The sequence below is a fragment of the Oratosquilla oratoria genome, chromosome 4 (assembly GCF_046742065.1).
Source record: "Oratosquilla oratoria isolate Oo_2021 chromosome 4, ASM4674206v1, whole genome shotgun sequence".
Classification (NCBI taxonomy): domain Eukaryota; kingdom Metazoa; phylum Arthropoda; class Malacostraca; order Stomatopoda; family Squillidae; genus Oratosquilla; species Oratosquilla oratoria.
This window is the reverse complement of record NC_134780.1, coordinates 39866382-39883661: the sequence shown is the minus strand read 5'-3', so window position 1 is coordinate 39883661 and position 17280 is coordinate 39866382. Positions and strand designations below refer to the sequence as shown.

At 38.5% G+C, this 17280-nt stretch overlaps 1 protein-coding gene across 7 annotated transcripts in view; it reads right to left on the bottom strand.

The window, feature by feature from the left end:
• Window positions 1-17280, bottom strand: part of Spt7 — a 56043-nt gene that overhangs the window by 21043 nt on the left and 17720 nt on the right. For 5 of the 7 annotated variants that reach the window (XM_076184013.1, XM_076184009.1, XM_076184008.1 and 2 more), the window contains 3 exons: window positions 5273-5463; window positions 2624-2723; window positions 1317-1432 (listed from right to left, as the gene is read on the bottom strand). In XM_076184013.1, coding sequence (XP_076040128.1) covers window positions 1317-1432; window positions 2624-2723; window positions 5273-5445 — 389 coding nt within the window. In that variant the 5' untranslated portion in view covers window positions 5446-5463. Of the gene's footprint in view, window positions 1-1316; window positions 1433-2623; window positions 2724-5272; window positions 5464-6015; window positions 6155-6867; window positions 7021-17280 lie in introns of those variants that run through there. The other 2 variants (XM_076184011.1, XM_076184012.1) reach the window with 2 other exon arrangements.

Here is a 17280-nt window from a genome sequence, read left to right as displayed (position 1 = left end):
CATTACACTTTCTAATCCCCCAAGGCATGCATTTACTTGCTTCTCTCAATCCATATTCTACCTCCACCTCCACTTCTCCCTTTCCCACCACATTCACACCCAAGTATCTAAAACTATCCACTTTCTCCAGTCTCTCTCCTTTAATACTCATTTCCAGCCTGCTGCCACTTTCTCTCCTTGTGTATCTCATCACCTTACATTTACCAACATTTATCTTCAACTTCCTTCTTTTGCACACCTTCTCAAACTCTGTCACTAACTTCCTCAATCCCTCCTCTGATCCTGCTACAAGTGCAGTGTCATCTGCAAACAACAGCTGACTTATCTCCCACTTTTCTCCATTTTCTTTAACCATCTCCAATCCCTGACCCACTACCCTTGCATTTACACCTCACATCACCCCAACCATGTATAAATTGAACAGCCAAGGTGACATAACACATCCCTGATGAAGTCACACCTTTACCTCAAACCACTCATTCTCTCCATTCACACACTCTACTACTCTCTTAAAAACTCTTGACTGCTCTTAAAAGCTTTCCTCCTATCCCATATATCTGCAATACTTCCCACAATGCCTTCATGTCTACCCTTTCATAAACCTTTTACAGGTAAACTAGGTAAATACACATTCACTATATGGATGAAGGGATGATGAAAAAGCTCATCAAAACCCTGATACATCCAAGACTGCAATATGTGTTGGTAGTATGATCCCCACACAAAGTGAAGGATATAAGCAAGACTGAGAGAATACAATGGGCAGCAACCAAACTGGTCCCCAGCCCAGCAGGTAAACCATATGAGGAAAGACCAAAAGCAATGGGTCTGCCAACTTTGAAAGATTGAAGAAGAGTTTATATGATTAAAGTATTCAGGTTACTAAAGGGGATTGATTGCACTGACACAAGAGATCTCCTGATGAGAGATGGAAGGCCTTTAAGAGATCATGGGAACAAATTAAGAAAGACCACATGTCTATAGGATGGGAAGATATACAATTTTCCATATAGATGCATACATATGTGGAATAGCTTAGGTGATATAGCCCATGCTCAAACAATACATAATTTCAAATCTAGATATGATAACTGGAAATTAAGAATACAAATTACGTTGGAACTGTACATGAATTCGAGGCTAGGTATGACAAAAATTAGAGAATAGGAGATGGGATCCAACAAGCATTCCTCTTTTCCTGTATACTGCAATTAGGTAAATACACATATTGCCCTCTGTACTTGGAGTGTTGAAGCATGTAAAATTCATTGCTAGGAATAGGAGAGAAATGTAGGATTATAGATTGCATGACTTACGTCTTAGTGGGTGGGAGGAAGTTGAGGTAGTGGAGCTTGGCAGCCTTCGGCTGGTTGGGTGGGTCATCAGGAGGACCGGGGCAAGACGGTAAGCTGCTGGGATCAACACCGACATTCTGCATAGAGGACAAGTAAAAATTACTTAGGAAAAGGGTATGTGGGAAGCATCTGAAATTCATGAGCTAAAAATAGATCAAATCCATATGACAAATACTGAAAACAAGACTTAATATGATGAAACATTAATAATAACTGTTGCCCAAGTTTGACCAACAGGAAACCCTCAGCCCCACGGTGGCCAACAATGGTCCATGTGCCCTTCCATAGATCCCCAGAAAAGAAACTCTGGACTCCTGTCTGTGTTATATTAGTGTGGGACTGTTTCTTTGTACAGATTTGGTATAGCAGGAGGAGAGTAGTTGCCATGTGTCAGCTCACCTTACATGGAAAGTTGGAGAAAACACAGCAAAAGTTTAGAGAGATCTTGGGGCTGGTCTGCAGATCAAGTGTTAGCCCCTCTAGATTGCGGTGGGTCGGTGGTGGGGGGTGATGACACATTTTGGTATGTAGATATGTATGAATGTCATATTATTATAATCTCTGAGATCAATGATAAGTACCTGCTCCTAGTAACCTTACAAGATATAATAATTTCACTGATACCCATCTTCAAAAACACATCAATATACCTCTATTTGAAGGTGAACTGGTCTCTGGATTGGGCCTAAGAATCCCATCACCTTTGACTGTGTTTCCTTCACCTTTTTCACATAAGCAGAGCTGATAACCAGCAACAGCTCCCCTCCTCCTATCATTACAGGCTAGTGACATAGAAACAGTCTAGTTACTCTAGTATTAATACACTACAGACAGCAGTCCAATGTTCCTTCCCATAGAGATCTATGGGAAGGCAAGCAGATTACTCCCAGCCAAACTGGGACTGTGGATATCTAGTCGGCAAAAATCAAGACGGCAATTATCACAATCACATGGCTGAGATTGGCTACCTCCCTTATAAGGGGGAAGAAGCCTTTTGGTATACAGATAGACATGACTGAGGAATATAAGAATCCAACATATTTTGTTACACTAAAATGTAGTTGTATCATGAACTCCATTTAAGTTACAGGCAAACCACAGAGATGGTCTTGAATACCTAATGAAGCAATCATAAATTAAACTAATAGAATATAACATCCAATAATCTTTTACTTGTTCAGTTCTTCATTTCATAAATCCTTATTAATAATTATCAAGAAGAAACCTATTACAAGAAAAATTGTATAATTTCAATATCTGTGACTGACCTGAGCTCGGGCAATGAGCTGTGCCATCTGTCTCTGGTACTGCAGAAGTCGTATAGTGTTTAGGACAAGAGCATCCGTGCGGCAAAACTCAGGAGGCAAGCTGAAGAAAATAAAGTTCACATTATATATCTGAAATATAATACTAAGATGGCATAGTGCAAGAGGTAAATGTGAGGGTAATGGGCAGGGGACTGGATATGGTTAAAGAAAATGGAGAAAAGTGGGAGGTGAGCCAGTTGTTGTTTGCTGATGACACTGCACTTTTGGTAGGGTCAGAGGAGGGATTAAGGGAGTCAGTGATGGAGTTTGGGAGGGTATGTGATAGGAAAAAGTTTAAGGTAAATGTGGGTAAAAGTAAGGTGATGAGGTGTACATGGAGAGATGATGGTAGAGAGTTGGAAGTAAGTCTTAAAGAAGAGAGGCTGGAGGAAGCTTTTGCTATTTGGGGTTGCATGTGGCAGAAGATAGGTATGTGAGTGGGTATGTGTGAATGATATTTTGATGCAGCCCGGAGGGATTTCTTCCTGTCTTCTCTTTCCTGACTCAGGGCAGTGGGCGAGATGCAGGGATGATCTGTCATCCAGAAGGAGCCAAGAAAAGAGGGGGGAAGGGGTGCTGAATGGGAGTGAAGTATGTGGGGATGAAATGGGTGGGAGTAGACTTATGCCTTTGTCTTTGGCTACCTCCCTTGTATGGGGGAAAAACCATTGGTATATATATATATGTATGTATGTATGTATGTATGTATGTATGTATGTATGTATGTGGCAGGAAAAGAAGGAGTGGAGGTGGAAGTAAATTGTAGGCTGAGAGAAGCACGTAAATGCCTTGGGGGATTAAAAAGTGTCATGAGAAATGGGCATTTGATAATGGATGCAAAGAGAAGACTATATAAAAGGGTGATTGTGCCGACAGCACTGTATGGGACACAAACATAGAATCTAATAGAGGAAGAGAGGAAAAGTTTCAATGTCTTTGAGATGAAATATTTGAGAAGTATGGTCGGGATTACAAGGTTGGAAAGAGTGACAAATGAGGAAGTGAAGAGAAGAGCTGGGGTGGAAAAGGAGATGGCAGATACAGCTGATAAAAGAGTATTGGGATGGTTTGGACACATAGAATGAATGAAGAAGGATTAGTAAAAAAGGTGTGGAAGGCAAAGGTGGAAAGAGTGAACTTGAGGGGATGAGCGAGAATGAGATGGATGGATGGGGTGAAAGGGGTGTCAAACAAGAGGGGAATGTCTGTTGAGCAAAGAAGGGAGGAGGCAGGAGATAGGGATGAATGGAGAATGGCCATGTACATATAAATGATACTCTGATGCAAGGATGGGAAGGGATGGGGAATAGGTAGTGTATGAATGATATTTTGATGCAACCCAAAGGGATCCCTGTCTTCTCTTTTTTCTGCATGAGGGGATGGAGACTGGAAGTCACTGATTAAGTGAAGCGGCCTTGCTGTGGATGTGCTGTATCTTGCTGCATTGCTTCTGACCCAGGACAGTGGGTGGGATACAAGGATGACCCATCATCCATGAGGAGCTAAGATGAGAGGGAGGAGAGGGTGGTGGATGGGAATGGAATGGGTGGGAGTGGGTACTTGCCTTTTGACTTGGCTACCTCTCTTATAAGGGGGAAAAAGCTGTTGGTATATGGATAGAAAATACTAATTGGTACAGTAAAATACCACATAAAACACCACACTTCAGAATTCAATCATACCAGTGGAAAGGAGAAAAGGCAACCAAATACAAATACACTATATATAAAAGTGACAAAATACAATAAAAAACAATCTAAATACACCTTATTTACTCAACTTCTATTGGTACAATCTCTACCTAACCTAATTATAAAATATTAACAGATAAGCAATAGTAAACATCATTTACTATTGAATTTTCATTACCCATTGGAAATCTCTCATTATAGTTGTCTCTTTTGTGAATTTATATATGATCATCCTACTTCTACGAAGTTTCTATTTTATCCATTAGAAAAATAATCATGTGTGTTGTATGTGATGAATGTTTATCATTTTCAACATTACTGTTCCTCCTTTCTGTTACTCTCCTAAATCATTACATTACCACCTCCATGATTCCACCTCTTCAGTTCACTATTTTCCTCATGTATAGAAACATTGGTTGTTGGTAACAAAATACAACATACTATATGTTATGCACAATTTTAAATATGAAACAAAACTCAAGTATTTTCCACTTCAATGAATCTTGATATAAAAATGTATCACATGGCCAATACCCCCTTTAAGTAACTGTCATTACCATGAAGAGGCGAAGCAGACCTATACAATAAGTTCATAATTCTTTTTTATATATAAATGTGGTTATCACAATAACAACCAAGACAATCACTTCAATCTTGTCAGGTCAAAAACATTACCAACCCATACCATACCCACAATAACATTCAAAAACATAATCAATCATTACTGGTACATAACATATGTATGTATACATACATACATACATACATATATAAATATATATATATATATATATATATATATATATATATATATACATATATATATATTGTATATTTATATATATATATATATCACCTGATTAACCCTTAAGCTGCTTTCTAATAGTTGCTGAATCAACATAAACTGCACAGAACTAACATTTGAAATGAAGGTGTTTCCTCTTGAGAAGGTTGGTACAGTATTGGTGCAGCAGGTGGAGGAGGCTGTGGTGTGAGTAGGTCTTCCATGTCACTGCTGCTCAAGCCCCACTCCTCTAGTCCTCGACTGTCCTGCAGTTCTCCCCAGAGTCCTGATTCTTGCTGATGACTCATAGTGTCTTTCCCTATGAGCTGTCAACGAGAGTTCAGATATAAATCAAATTATAAAAGAGGCTTGCGCTTGTGTCTCAAGGATTGTCTAAGAATATGATACATAGTCCCAATACACAAAATAAGAACAGGCTGGCCTTACATAGAATGGCCACCTGACAGAATATGGTACATTTCATAGAAAGTGGATATGTTAGGTTAGGTTATGCAGTGCCAAGAACCGAGGGTCCGGATACAGTCGAGCTGTATGGAGATGCAGATTAACTGGTGATTACTGCTATTGACCTATTGTATCTATAGATATCAATTACAGAATAAATGACTGACACACAACTTCAAATGTGAGACATTAAAAAATACCCTGCGTATTTTCTTGTCCATGTGTACTGCTTTCAAAGCAATGAATATGATAAACAAAACTTTGTTTGGATAAGCATTAAATTACATTTACAAGCATGTGAATCTTCATTCTGAATTCATATAAAACACTAACTGTCTTTCCAGACATATGATCTGAAGGAATAATAGTTAATTAGCATCCTTATCTAATGAGTAATTGAGATAAATCCTTACCCCCTTTGCAGACGAAACAATTTGTTGTTAGTAAACAAAAAGTTGTCCTGAATGGGTATCGAACTATCGATGACAGCGATGTTGTCCTTCTCGATTAAATATACAATTAGTAAATTCGAATTTGGTACATGTAAAATTAATGACAACTGATGTATGTAGTTTACGTTTGCTAACGATACACCTATAAATCTTAATTAAATAATTCAATAAGTATTCTGTTAATAGTGAATTCTAACAATATTCTAATTGCTTCGAATCGCGGTTACATCATACCGGTATGTCACTCCATAGTGATCGCTATTTCTTATTCAAACTATGGACCAATTCAATCACCTCTACAGCACTCCGGTACCAGTTGTATTAACTTCAACTGCTTACGTAATGGAAGGTACTTTGACTTATATTCTGGTTACCGCAAGGTTATTTTATTTAACCTTGTGATATTTCTTTAGTAAATTAGTAGTCAGATTTTGACTGGCATATACGTTCTTCGTTACTACTGCTGAAACGTTGATGTATTAATCTAATATATATGTGAAGTTACACCTTCCATGATATTTCATCTTATACTTTATGATTATTCACCTCGCTTTACTGGCCGGGCCTTCAGAATGAAGTTCATACTATTGCAACGGTGAACGGTAATTGTGGCACTGGTAAAATGACAAAAGTTAAAAAAATAGGTTAAAATGGCACATGGTAGTATAGGGTTATATCGAGATACACACTTTAAAATGGCCGCATAGGCCATTATCTACATAAGTTACGCTCTACTTTAATCAACCATACACTGATATACTTTGACTTGAAATTTTAACAAAATTATACGTAACGACCGGCAAAGTTTCAAACCTGGTTTGCTAGGGAGGGGGATGACCCCTTCCAGACGCCCATGATAACAGAACAGTGTTCATTCACAGGAAAAAAAAATATATCAAGGGAACTGAATACTGTTGTTTGCTGTCATAGGGTCGGGGATGTTTGGATAAGACAGATGAATGGATTGCTTGAGAGAATCAGCCGGACCTCAAGAATGCTAATGGCGGAAAGAACACATTTGTGCAATAAAAAAACATGGAGAAATAAAACGAAATGGTAAGATTAGGCTAATATTTTCTGACATTTCAGGGGAAAAATAATTATGGCAAGTCTGCTGGACATTAGTTTTGGAAAGTAAAATGAATTAAGGTCACCAGGGTTGTTTTCATGGCTTCACTCACTCGCAATGACTCAGTAACAGCTTTTGTCGAAAGCTTTCATTCACGTACCGGATTTTGTACATTATGCTGTAGCTGCACCGCAAGCTTGCTTTTACCTTTTCACTCAGTTAATGTATAATGTCCATTAAAATATATGTTAATACTTAAAACATGTCATTTTATTCACGTGATGTTAGGAACATATGCCGATGAGGTCAAGGACAGTTCAAATAGCTCCCTCGATCACTGACACTCTTTATATATTTTCTTCTGGTATGGCTGATAATAGATAAGATCGTCCCCAGCGGACAAGAGGTCAAGGTAAGACAGTTTTCCTCTCGAAATTTTGTGGGAGGTTTGTATTTCTCAAACGTTATTCAAATAACCAGTTGTATGACTCACGCATTTTATAGTGTGATATGTTTACTATATTCAAAGTTCTTGTAAAATAATCTGTGAGGGTAGATTTTAGTGTGATATATTTGTAAATATATATATTGTTCGCATTTAGAAATAGTCTGTGAAAATATATTTTACTCAGAAAAATGTAAAAGGTGTGATAAATTTTGCGTCTATGCCAAATGCTAAAATTAAATAAATATGGTAAGAATTTAATTTAAAAAACGCTATTGGTTTAGAACTGTTTGATAAATACATGGGAGGGTCTATATTTATATTTGAAAAGCAAATTTTGCAGTTAATGTGTAATTCCAGCTAATCTACGGACGTGAAATTCGGAGTGACAAAAGCGTTGGCGATAAAGTGCACGAGGAAGCATGGAGAAACCAATGTTAGGAATAAAGCTGACAGAAAGTTGGCAAGGTTGGGAGACAGAGATTGTGTTACTGACTGGACTACACGAGATAGGAAGCATTGAGACGAGGTAGAGAAGTTTGCACGAGTGACGTGACAAGTGTTGAAGCAGTCATTCGACTGGTGGAAAGAGGTCGGGAGATTCCTTTGTTCAGCAGTGGGTTCCAAGTGTCTGATTGACTGATAACCAGACTGGATTCAACAAGAGAAAGTTGCAGATAATCCATAACTCGAACAAAGAATATATGACACCCTGATTTTTTTTTATATAATTGTGGTGACGTACATTATTATTTTTCTTCAAGCTAACTTATTTATCGTAGAGAAGTTAAACATTATTACTTGTTTGCTAAGATGACGCACATGATATGGTGTTCAAATAACGACAGACTGATTTATTTAGTAACAATGTCACTATAGGAAAGATTAAGGTTTATTTTCTTTGCTAAATATAGCTATCTTCGACCTAACATCTGTAAATAACGTAAACGTCTATGAGTAACATTTATTCATGTAACGACGTGCATGGCTTATGCATTTTGTCCACAAGCAAGCAATCTTTCACGGAACAGTGACGATGAGACTGGGAGCAAGTGAAGGTTGACGAATGTCTTGCATCCTGTTTGGTACATGGCGTTCTTTACAGTGAAGTGGCAAAGTCGAGGTCAAGTCGGGCTCGACATAAACCAGGCTTCGAAATAAATGTGTACATACATGTGCTTCTGATACCACACGGGGTGGGGTGGGATGTTGGCGCCAGGAAGGCTGGGATTGTGGTTGGCAGATAATGTTGGAATGTCAACACCTGTGACCAGTTCATGACGTCATGTCGACGAGAGTTCGATTTCGACGTTTAGTGTTTAGTTATTTATTTCACATATCCAACCATCAGCTTGGTATGAGAAACATCTTATCATTTTTTGAGGACAAAAATACCATGTGCGTAACGAACAGGATGTGAGCTATGATGTCATGAAAAATATCCACCTGTGGGTGAAAGTGGATATGAAGCATCGGGTAAAGGAAAGAGGAAAGGTGGAACTTCTGGGGTGAAGAGGAAGAAGTGAATAAAAAGCAGGAGTGGAAGATGTACACGCTGCTGCAGAAGGATGAAGTGATAAGAGATGTGATGAAGGGGGCAGTGGTTGAAAATGAAGTGTGTGCGAGTTCAGATTGCAGTTGTGAGGTTGGCAAGAGCAACGGTGGTGTAACTTTAGAAAGTTGTAAAGCAAATGGAGACCTTGGGTGTATTTTCCTGGCAGGATTTATTTTGTCTAGGCCATGAAAATAGCCATAAATAATTCTTAATATGTGATAGTATTACCCAACGCTACATTTTATCCAGTTTCGCTTTGCAATCGAAAGTTGTTTGTTTGCACGTGTAGTGCTTCCGGTAGCTTGTCTTTGTCGTGGACTTGCATGAGATGCCGCGTTATCTTCCCTGGGCTGAGTTGGAAAAGAACTAACCAACCCATGCCGGGTCACCACTGTGAGTCCCACGGGAAGTGCATAAGCGGTCTTGGATCACGTGTTGTACTTGTGATCGACAGCTATTTCCCTCCTGATACAGTTTATATGACCGATCTATGGGTAATACTGCGATCTTACAAGAACACACGCATTTCCCGACTACGATAGTTGGAGTGATGACTCGCAGCGCAGCGATAATGAAAATATTTCAGCCCTGGGTGGGATTCGAACCCGGGCCGCCGTGTGTGTGTGTGTGTGTGTGTGCGTGCGTGCATGCGTGTGTGTGTGTGTGTGTGTGTGTAGTTATGCCAGGTCCGCTTAATTAAACTGCAATGTGGATGACAGACACCAAGGGCGGGGAAACACACAAAAGAACGCGGAGAAGACCGAGACGTCGGACAGCCAGAGTGGGTGGGTGAAAGGTATGGGTCAAGAGTTCTGGCTATAAAAATAGGTCCGTGACGGCCAGACCTTTACGTTCGGCCGGCCGGCTGCTGCATCCACCCACTCTCTCACCCTGCGGCCATTATTCACGCGCCCTTGACTTAAGGGACCCCAAATATGAAATAAATGTTTATTGGCGATACCAGAATCGTATTATGTTGACCGTGTCAAGTTAACACAATGAATCCCAGTGATTTATTTTTCGAAATGAATGCACTCGAGAGTTCACAACAGTCAATAAGAAATATTGACAGTGTTATTATTGTCAATCGACATTGACCCGGGAGTTGGGGGGGGGGGTGATCTCTCAGGATTCCTGTACAATCAATATTCATTGAAAATAGTAAAGTAATTTTATCAACAATGTCAGCTTGATACGAAATATAGAAACATTAATATAAAGACTGAACATACAAAATAAATAGATAAATATGGAGATAAGTAAACGAATTAGTAATCGAGTAGATAAATATAATCAATAGAGCTAAGAAAAAATAAGTCTTGATGTAAGTGTAACGATTTTTAACGATTATTTTGGCTAACGCCAGGTGATTTTATTCAACTTAGGAATTAAATTAACTCTTGGTCAATATTTTCGCTGTGGTGACGCATCTTATAGTGACATTGAGTCCCAGGGATTGTTCCCCCCCCCCATCCTCTTCCACTCCCACTCCCTCAAAGATGAACTCTATCGACCCGGTGGTGATGTCATTTACAGATTTCGTTCTCGTTGCCGCTAGGGGATTTCATTCAACCCAGAGTGAGATCTAATAGGAAATGTTCAAGGAAGTTTCGTCAAACACACCAGACCAAAAATCTCTTTAGCAGACATTAATTGATTATCCAATTAACCTTTATACACACACAAATATATATATATATATATATATATATATATATATATATAAACCACAATTCACTTTAATTCTAAGCAATTATCGTCAAGGAACTCGAGGAGACATACATGCAGAAATTGATTTGTGGTCAAGCTGAGGAGTCGAACCTGCGCTAGCAGGTAAAAAGTAATAGCATTGTAACTCATTGCGCTACCAGTATTGTACATACAGGAATCTATGAATATATATATATATATATATATATATATATATATATACATATATATATTATTTACTTGTTTACGTATTTATTTGTTTATGTAGTCATACTGTGATACTAGGAATTTATTTCAATCGAAGAATGAAGCCCGATTTTTTCTTTATCCATTTATCTAATTATTATTTCACTGACGACAGGCCATTTTATTCAGCTGAGGGCAGGTGAGTCAATCGACGAAAGGAAAAATATATCGAATGAACGACTGTAAATTCGAGAGTATTGACCTTCCGGGTGCGTGTGAGGATGGGAATAATATTGTCTGAATAAAATCCTTAGGCGATCGTTGGAACAAACCATTAGAAGGTTACCGAAGTAAGCTTAACCCTCTGAGTGAGTGGAGGATTACTTAAAGCTGATTAATATAACTTGGCAACGTCCTTTTGATTGGGTAAATCTTTCGATAGGGGACGCAATAAGTCGACTGATGTCTTGTGTGCAAGTCGACTAATGGATCTCTCTCTCTCTCTCTCTCTCTCTCGGGTGAGTAAGACTGCAGGCAGAAACCAGAATACAACCTATGAATCAACCACCGCAACGAAATTGTCAAGATACCAACACCTACACCATTTTCACCTTCTCTTCTTCCTGCTCTTTACCTTCTACTGTCTTTGCCAGTCTCCTCCCCCCATCTTTGCCATCCTCTGCCAATGCTCATTCTCTTTATCCTCATCCCTCCCTGCTGTCCTGCCTTCTTCCCTACTTATCTTCCTCCCTTTCCCCTCGTCTCCACTCCTTTCTCTTTTCATCTCCAATCATCCGGCTCTCCTTACCCTTTCACTTGCTCTTCTTCCTCCACCCCTTTTCTCTCTATTTTCTCTTTCTTTCCCTCCCCATTCCTCTCCTCTTCTTTCACCCCCTGATCTTCTTTCTTCTCTTTTGCCCCCTTTCCTTTCGTTCTCCTTTTCTTCTTTAGCTTCCTGTCTAACCGTTACCTGTATCACTGCTCTTCTTCCTCCTCACCACTTGTGTCCTCGTTTTTCTCTCTGAACTTCACTCAACCTTCTCTGTTTCATTCTTCCTTCTCTCTCTGGCATCTTGGCTACTTCTTATTTCACAAGCATAATATCTTCAGCATTTTCCGTGTTGTGTTCCAAATATTGAATTCGACTTTAACTTAACTCCATCGACGTAACGACGTGCCGAAACCAGAGCTTTGAGAAATCGCACTAGTCCGAACACAATTCTCGTCGTCGTCGTCACTGCCCTGTAAGTTGATATCGTCTTAATCTCATACATTAACTTGCTTGCTTAAAAAAGAATCGTCGAACGTTCGCTAGAATTATTTTATTGGTGCGGAAAACGCCATTGCAGTTGAGATTTTTTTTAGCGGAAAGAATATGATTCTTTCCGAGCAGCCTCCACCGATGTCGAAAAATTTCCATCGCATTTCAGATGACGTCAGTGTTTCTTTCTTTTGACATTTTGATCTTGTGGTTTGTATGATAATTTATGATAATATATCAAAGAGAGCTCAGGTTAGGTTAAAATGGATTATGTTATATTAGATTATGTTAAGTTACTTCAAATTTTTGCTGACAATATATTGTTGACATCTTGCATCTGTTCGTAGGAATCATCCCTGACGAGCTTCCAGAATCTCTCCCAGACAGGAATTGCGCTACATTTCCCCCTGCGTGTCGTAAGAGGTACTAAAATGTGTGCGCTTCATCGTGGTCTCGAACAGATATTACCCTCACGGAAGAGAGCTCAGAGCTCGTAAGGGACCGATCATTGGATAATACTGGAACCTAATGCACACACACCCCCAACTCCCAGCCCACGAGAGTTGAGTATCGACTCGCAGCGTAATGGTACTGAAGAAACTTCAGCTCTGGGCGGGAAGCGAACGCGGACTACTACGGGAGCAGTCACGCTCGCTACCACTACGCTAGCGGGTCGCATGAAAAATTGAGTGTGTGTGTGTGTATTGAACAATGTTGTTCGTATATTTCTCCCCTGTTGAAATTGGACAAACGTACGCTTTGACTTGGCCCTTCCCCCTTATAAGTGGAATTAGGCCTTTATATATGAATGTATGAAATCTAGCGAAGAAAGTCTATATTTCGACTCAATAGATAAATCAAATTGCCTCGAAGGAACGATCCGCTATATAAAACCTTTATTTGTTTAGTTTATAGGCAGATCTGAAGGTTAGGTATCAGTTTTTCTATTCTCTGAACATTTTCATTACCAATCTTTACATTCTTTCAACATTGCTTGCACTGTTGTCTATATAACTATAAACGCTTAGATTTTATGAAATTCCACTGATATACCTATTCCTACAGAACCTGAACACATTTTTTATGTCTTTCTCTCGCGTCGACCAACCATTACGAAAACCTTGACCGTGACCACCATCGTTTGTCGCCACTACAGTCTGATCTACTACCGACTCAAGCCATCAGGCGCATTCGACCGACTAGCATCCAGATGCATTCGACCACTATCATCTTGTCGTCATGAATACATTTCAATTCGCTGTATTGGATACTAAATTATTTATGTAAATTTATGTGAATGTCATTCATGTTAAATCAGATTGATTATCTGCCGCATTCGGAACTGAAGTAATTTAAAAGTAGCAGAAGTAACAAAACAATTCAAGCTTAACGTTTGTAAAGCTTTGGTAGGTTGAAATCAGGAGAAATTAACTGCAGAATCAGACTGATTCTAGCCAGAAATTAATTATCTTGGGCATCCATGTATACAAACACCACGTGCTATGCCACAAGAACAAAAATTATTTTATCTTCAGGTAGTGGTAGTGATTCTATTCATAGCACTACTCAAACGTAGCCACAGCTCACGTGAAATCACGATAGCGACTCGCCTGAGGGGCAGGAAGTACACTCGAGTTTTTTTTGTGCAGTGAGGCTATTTCCATTTTCGTAGTAGCAACCGTCTCAAACTGCAGAATGTGTACACGGTGGAGTAAGGAGCTCTCATTTCATAAACATTGGGTGTATACATTAGGTTTTTATCATACTTTGATTTTCTTAACTTCTTCTAATGATTCTCAATGGGAATATCTATCTATATCCCAAGATTTTTTCCACCTTACAAGTAAGGTAGCCAAGTCTAAAGGCACGTACCCACTGCTACCTCTTCCACTCCCATTCACCACCCTTCCCTCCCTCTCATCTTGGCTTCTCGTGAATGATGAAATTGAATGAAACAATTTATTGGAATCAGCAAACATTCCCCCCAAAATACACAAAAATATTTTTATTTAATTCATATATCTATTTCTCTATTCATTCATTGATATATTTGTTTGCGACATAAGTTGCTCAAAACTTTTGAGTGGAATAGTAGATACAAAGCTACGTTTAAATCACCTTGTGGTTTGATATTTTTTGCAGTTTTGAAGATTATATGTGTAGGTACGAGAAATTGTAACTTTTATTTATATATTCATTCAGTGATCTATATATATATATATATATATATATATATATATATATATATATATATGTAGGTACGAGAAATTATAACTTTATTTATATATTCATTCAGTGATCTATATATATATATATATATATATATATATATATATATATATATATTCATTCATTTATCTATTCATCTCTATATATATATATATATATATATATATATATATATATATATATATATATGCTGCCGGTTGATGAAATGCTGTTTTGTGATTGGCTCTGATATCAGAAGCTTGGTAAATTACTCCCATTGTGATCGGCTGGCTCGTCAAGAGTCGCCTTTCCATTCTAAGATTCTTCAAACGCGTCTTTGAAAATTGTTGCCCCGGAATTCAAGTTGCACGAAAGACACCTTTGATAAAGGCACCCTTAGGAAAGGCTCATTTTGAGTACGCAGTCCCTGAAGTAATATCAATACAAAATAAATCCAAGACGTCTAAATAATTTTGGCTGTTATTGAAAGCGTGTAAGAAGTCGCGGAAGTATAACAATTATTGTCAGTAATTCCCTACCACGCGAGGGCCTCTTCATAAATGATAACATTAGCGCATTCATCATTAGTATTGGTTAAATTCAAAATTTATATATTTTTTTCAGCTGAAGGGAACAGTCACAGTTAAACAAAAATCTAGGGCCCTTGTGCACTGTGCGATATACTGTGAAGTTTGTCCCGGCTGACGTCAAATGATACTATTCAGTTGTGGATTAGTCACTCTCGGGGAAGGAGGTTGAGGGAGAAGTCTCAATTCAGTGTTTTATGAAACCGTGATTATCATGCAGAAGTTCACCTGGTCAATCCCTGGAACCATATGTGGGCACAATCTTTATATATAAAAATCCTTAACAATCCTTGGTATTTCACACTGCACATACAAATTTAGTTTTTGGGTACTTGGTACATTTTCAGCACAAAAGAAAGCATCTCGAAATGAAAAAAGAATGGTAAATTTTGTGAAGGAAAAAATATATACATCAGGTGGTACTTGGCAACTGTTATCGCGTTCAAACAAATGACCAAACAGCCGCCTCCAGCAACTCCGCCAGCTTGCAACTTTACTTCTGTGCCAATATTTGCACCCCTTCGTCGACAGCTGGCAAGATTTATTCAAAGTCTTCGTGGCTTCCACCACCCCCTCACGATCTCACTGTATGCTACAAGTACAAGCAGAAATCTTTCCAAGCAGGTCCATTCGCTGACCTGAGATACTTCGGATCCCTTCCTTTTATTGCATTGCGAGCGACATTTTTTTCCATTGATGTTTGCATGTAGGCGTACATGCATTTCACGTACCACATGTATACATATATTTTGCAGTATTTTAAAGAACATTAGATTATTTGAAGATAAGTTAGAATAGTTTGATTTACCTTTCGAAGTCGGGGAAGGGATCCGAAGACTGGGAAGGAAATTGTTGGGAAAGAATTCTGTTTATGCTCCTATATCACCTCTTCCCCATCTTCAGTACAATGCTTTTTGTCGCCAGGGTTACGCTGACAATAGTCACATTGACCTTGAAATGTACAGATACGACGACAAAAGTATGCACAAATTCGATGTTTATCAGTATACCCTCATACAAACATTCAATACTTTGCGACTATTTCACAGTAAAATGAATAAGTAAATAAATAATATCTAGGATAGCAGATGGTAATTATTTATTTATTTATCTATTAATTAACTTATTATTTCATTTATTTACTTATTTATCTATTTTTATTATATTGTGCACAGCGACATAGGCACTGTTATTTTCGGTAAATTTGAATAAACACCAGTGTATTTCATAGCGTTTCTCGTGATGTGTAATTCCTTCTGCCTTCCGCTCCCCCTAAAACATAGTTTTTACGTTAATTTATAGACAGAATTGAGAGAGTATTGTATAACCTGCCATCGTGTTAGTGTCGGTGTTTAATAATGATGCAAGTATTTTATAACAAACAAATGAATAAGAAATACCCAGATAAGTGAATGAATATATACAACATATCTAGTAAATAAATCAGTATATGAGCGAAAACATGAATAAATAAACAAGCAAATATATTAACGGTAAATGAACAAATAAACATATTAGCAAATAAATCAGATAAATGAATAGATGAACAATAGCAAGGAACAAGACTTAATTCCACGCATGAGTGTCTGGCAGTGCAGACAGCCAGGCTAGGGGTTTCCTGTATCTGACTGAAACTGTCTGGCAGCAGCCCAAATGTAGATTACGCCCATGCCGAAGGGATTAGTCGGGCGTGGTGGAAGACGCCTCTCGTTGCTGGCTAAAATCGTCAAGAAGAACCCAAAATAAATGCATAAGACGACGGGTTAATGTCCCCAAGACCAACTGCCAGTTGAAAAACACCTTCCAAAACTATTTGGCACCATCGCCTGCTACCAACCGAGACGGGATATTCACTCTGCAGTGACACCAGAACTGCATTTACAATGAGTTACCATGGTAAAACATGCCTAGTGGAGGTTTTTCTGTCCATAACAAAGTTGGACCAGAATAAAATAAAATAGAGAAGTTAAGAAACAAGAAAACAAAACAATTCATTGACAGATATTAGAGAATATTGCTCAGGGGTTTGGCTTAATGAATGTTAGAAATTCGAACTTTGCAGAGATGACTAGATACTGGGGTATCTTGTTTGCGTGTTGTCTAAGTAAGTTCTAAATCTTCAAGTTGTGCAAAGGTGGCATGACCTTTCGTACTGGCTATTATGAGCAACCAAACTCATCGCTGATAAACCGTGCCAATGGCATG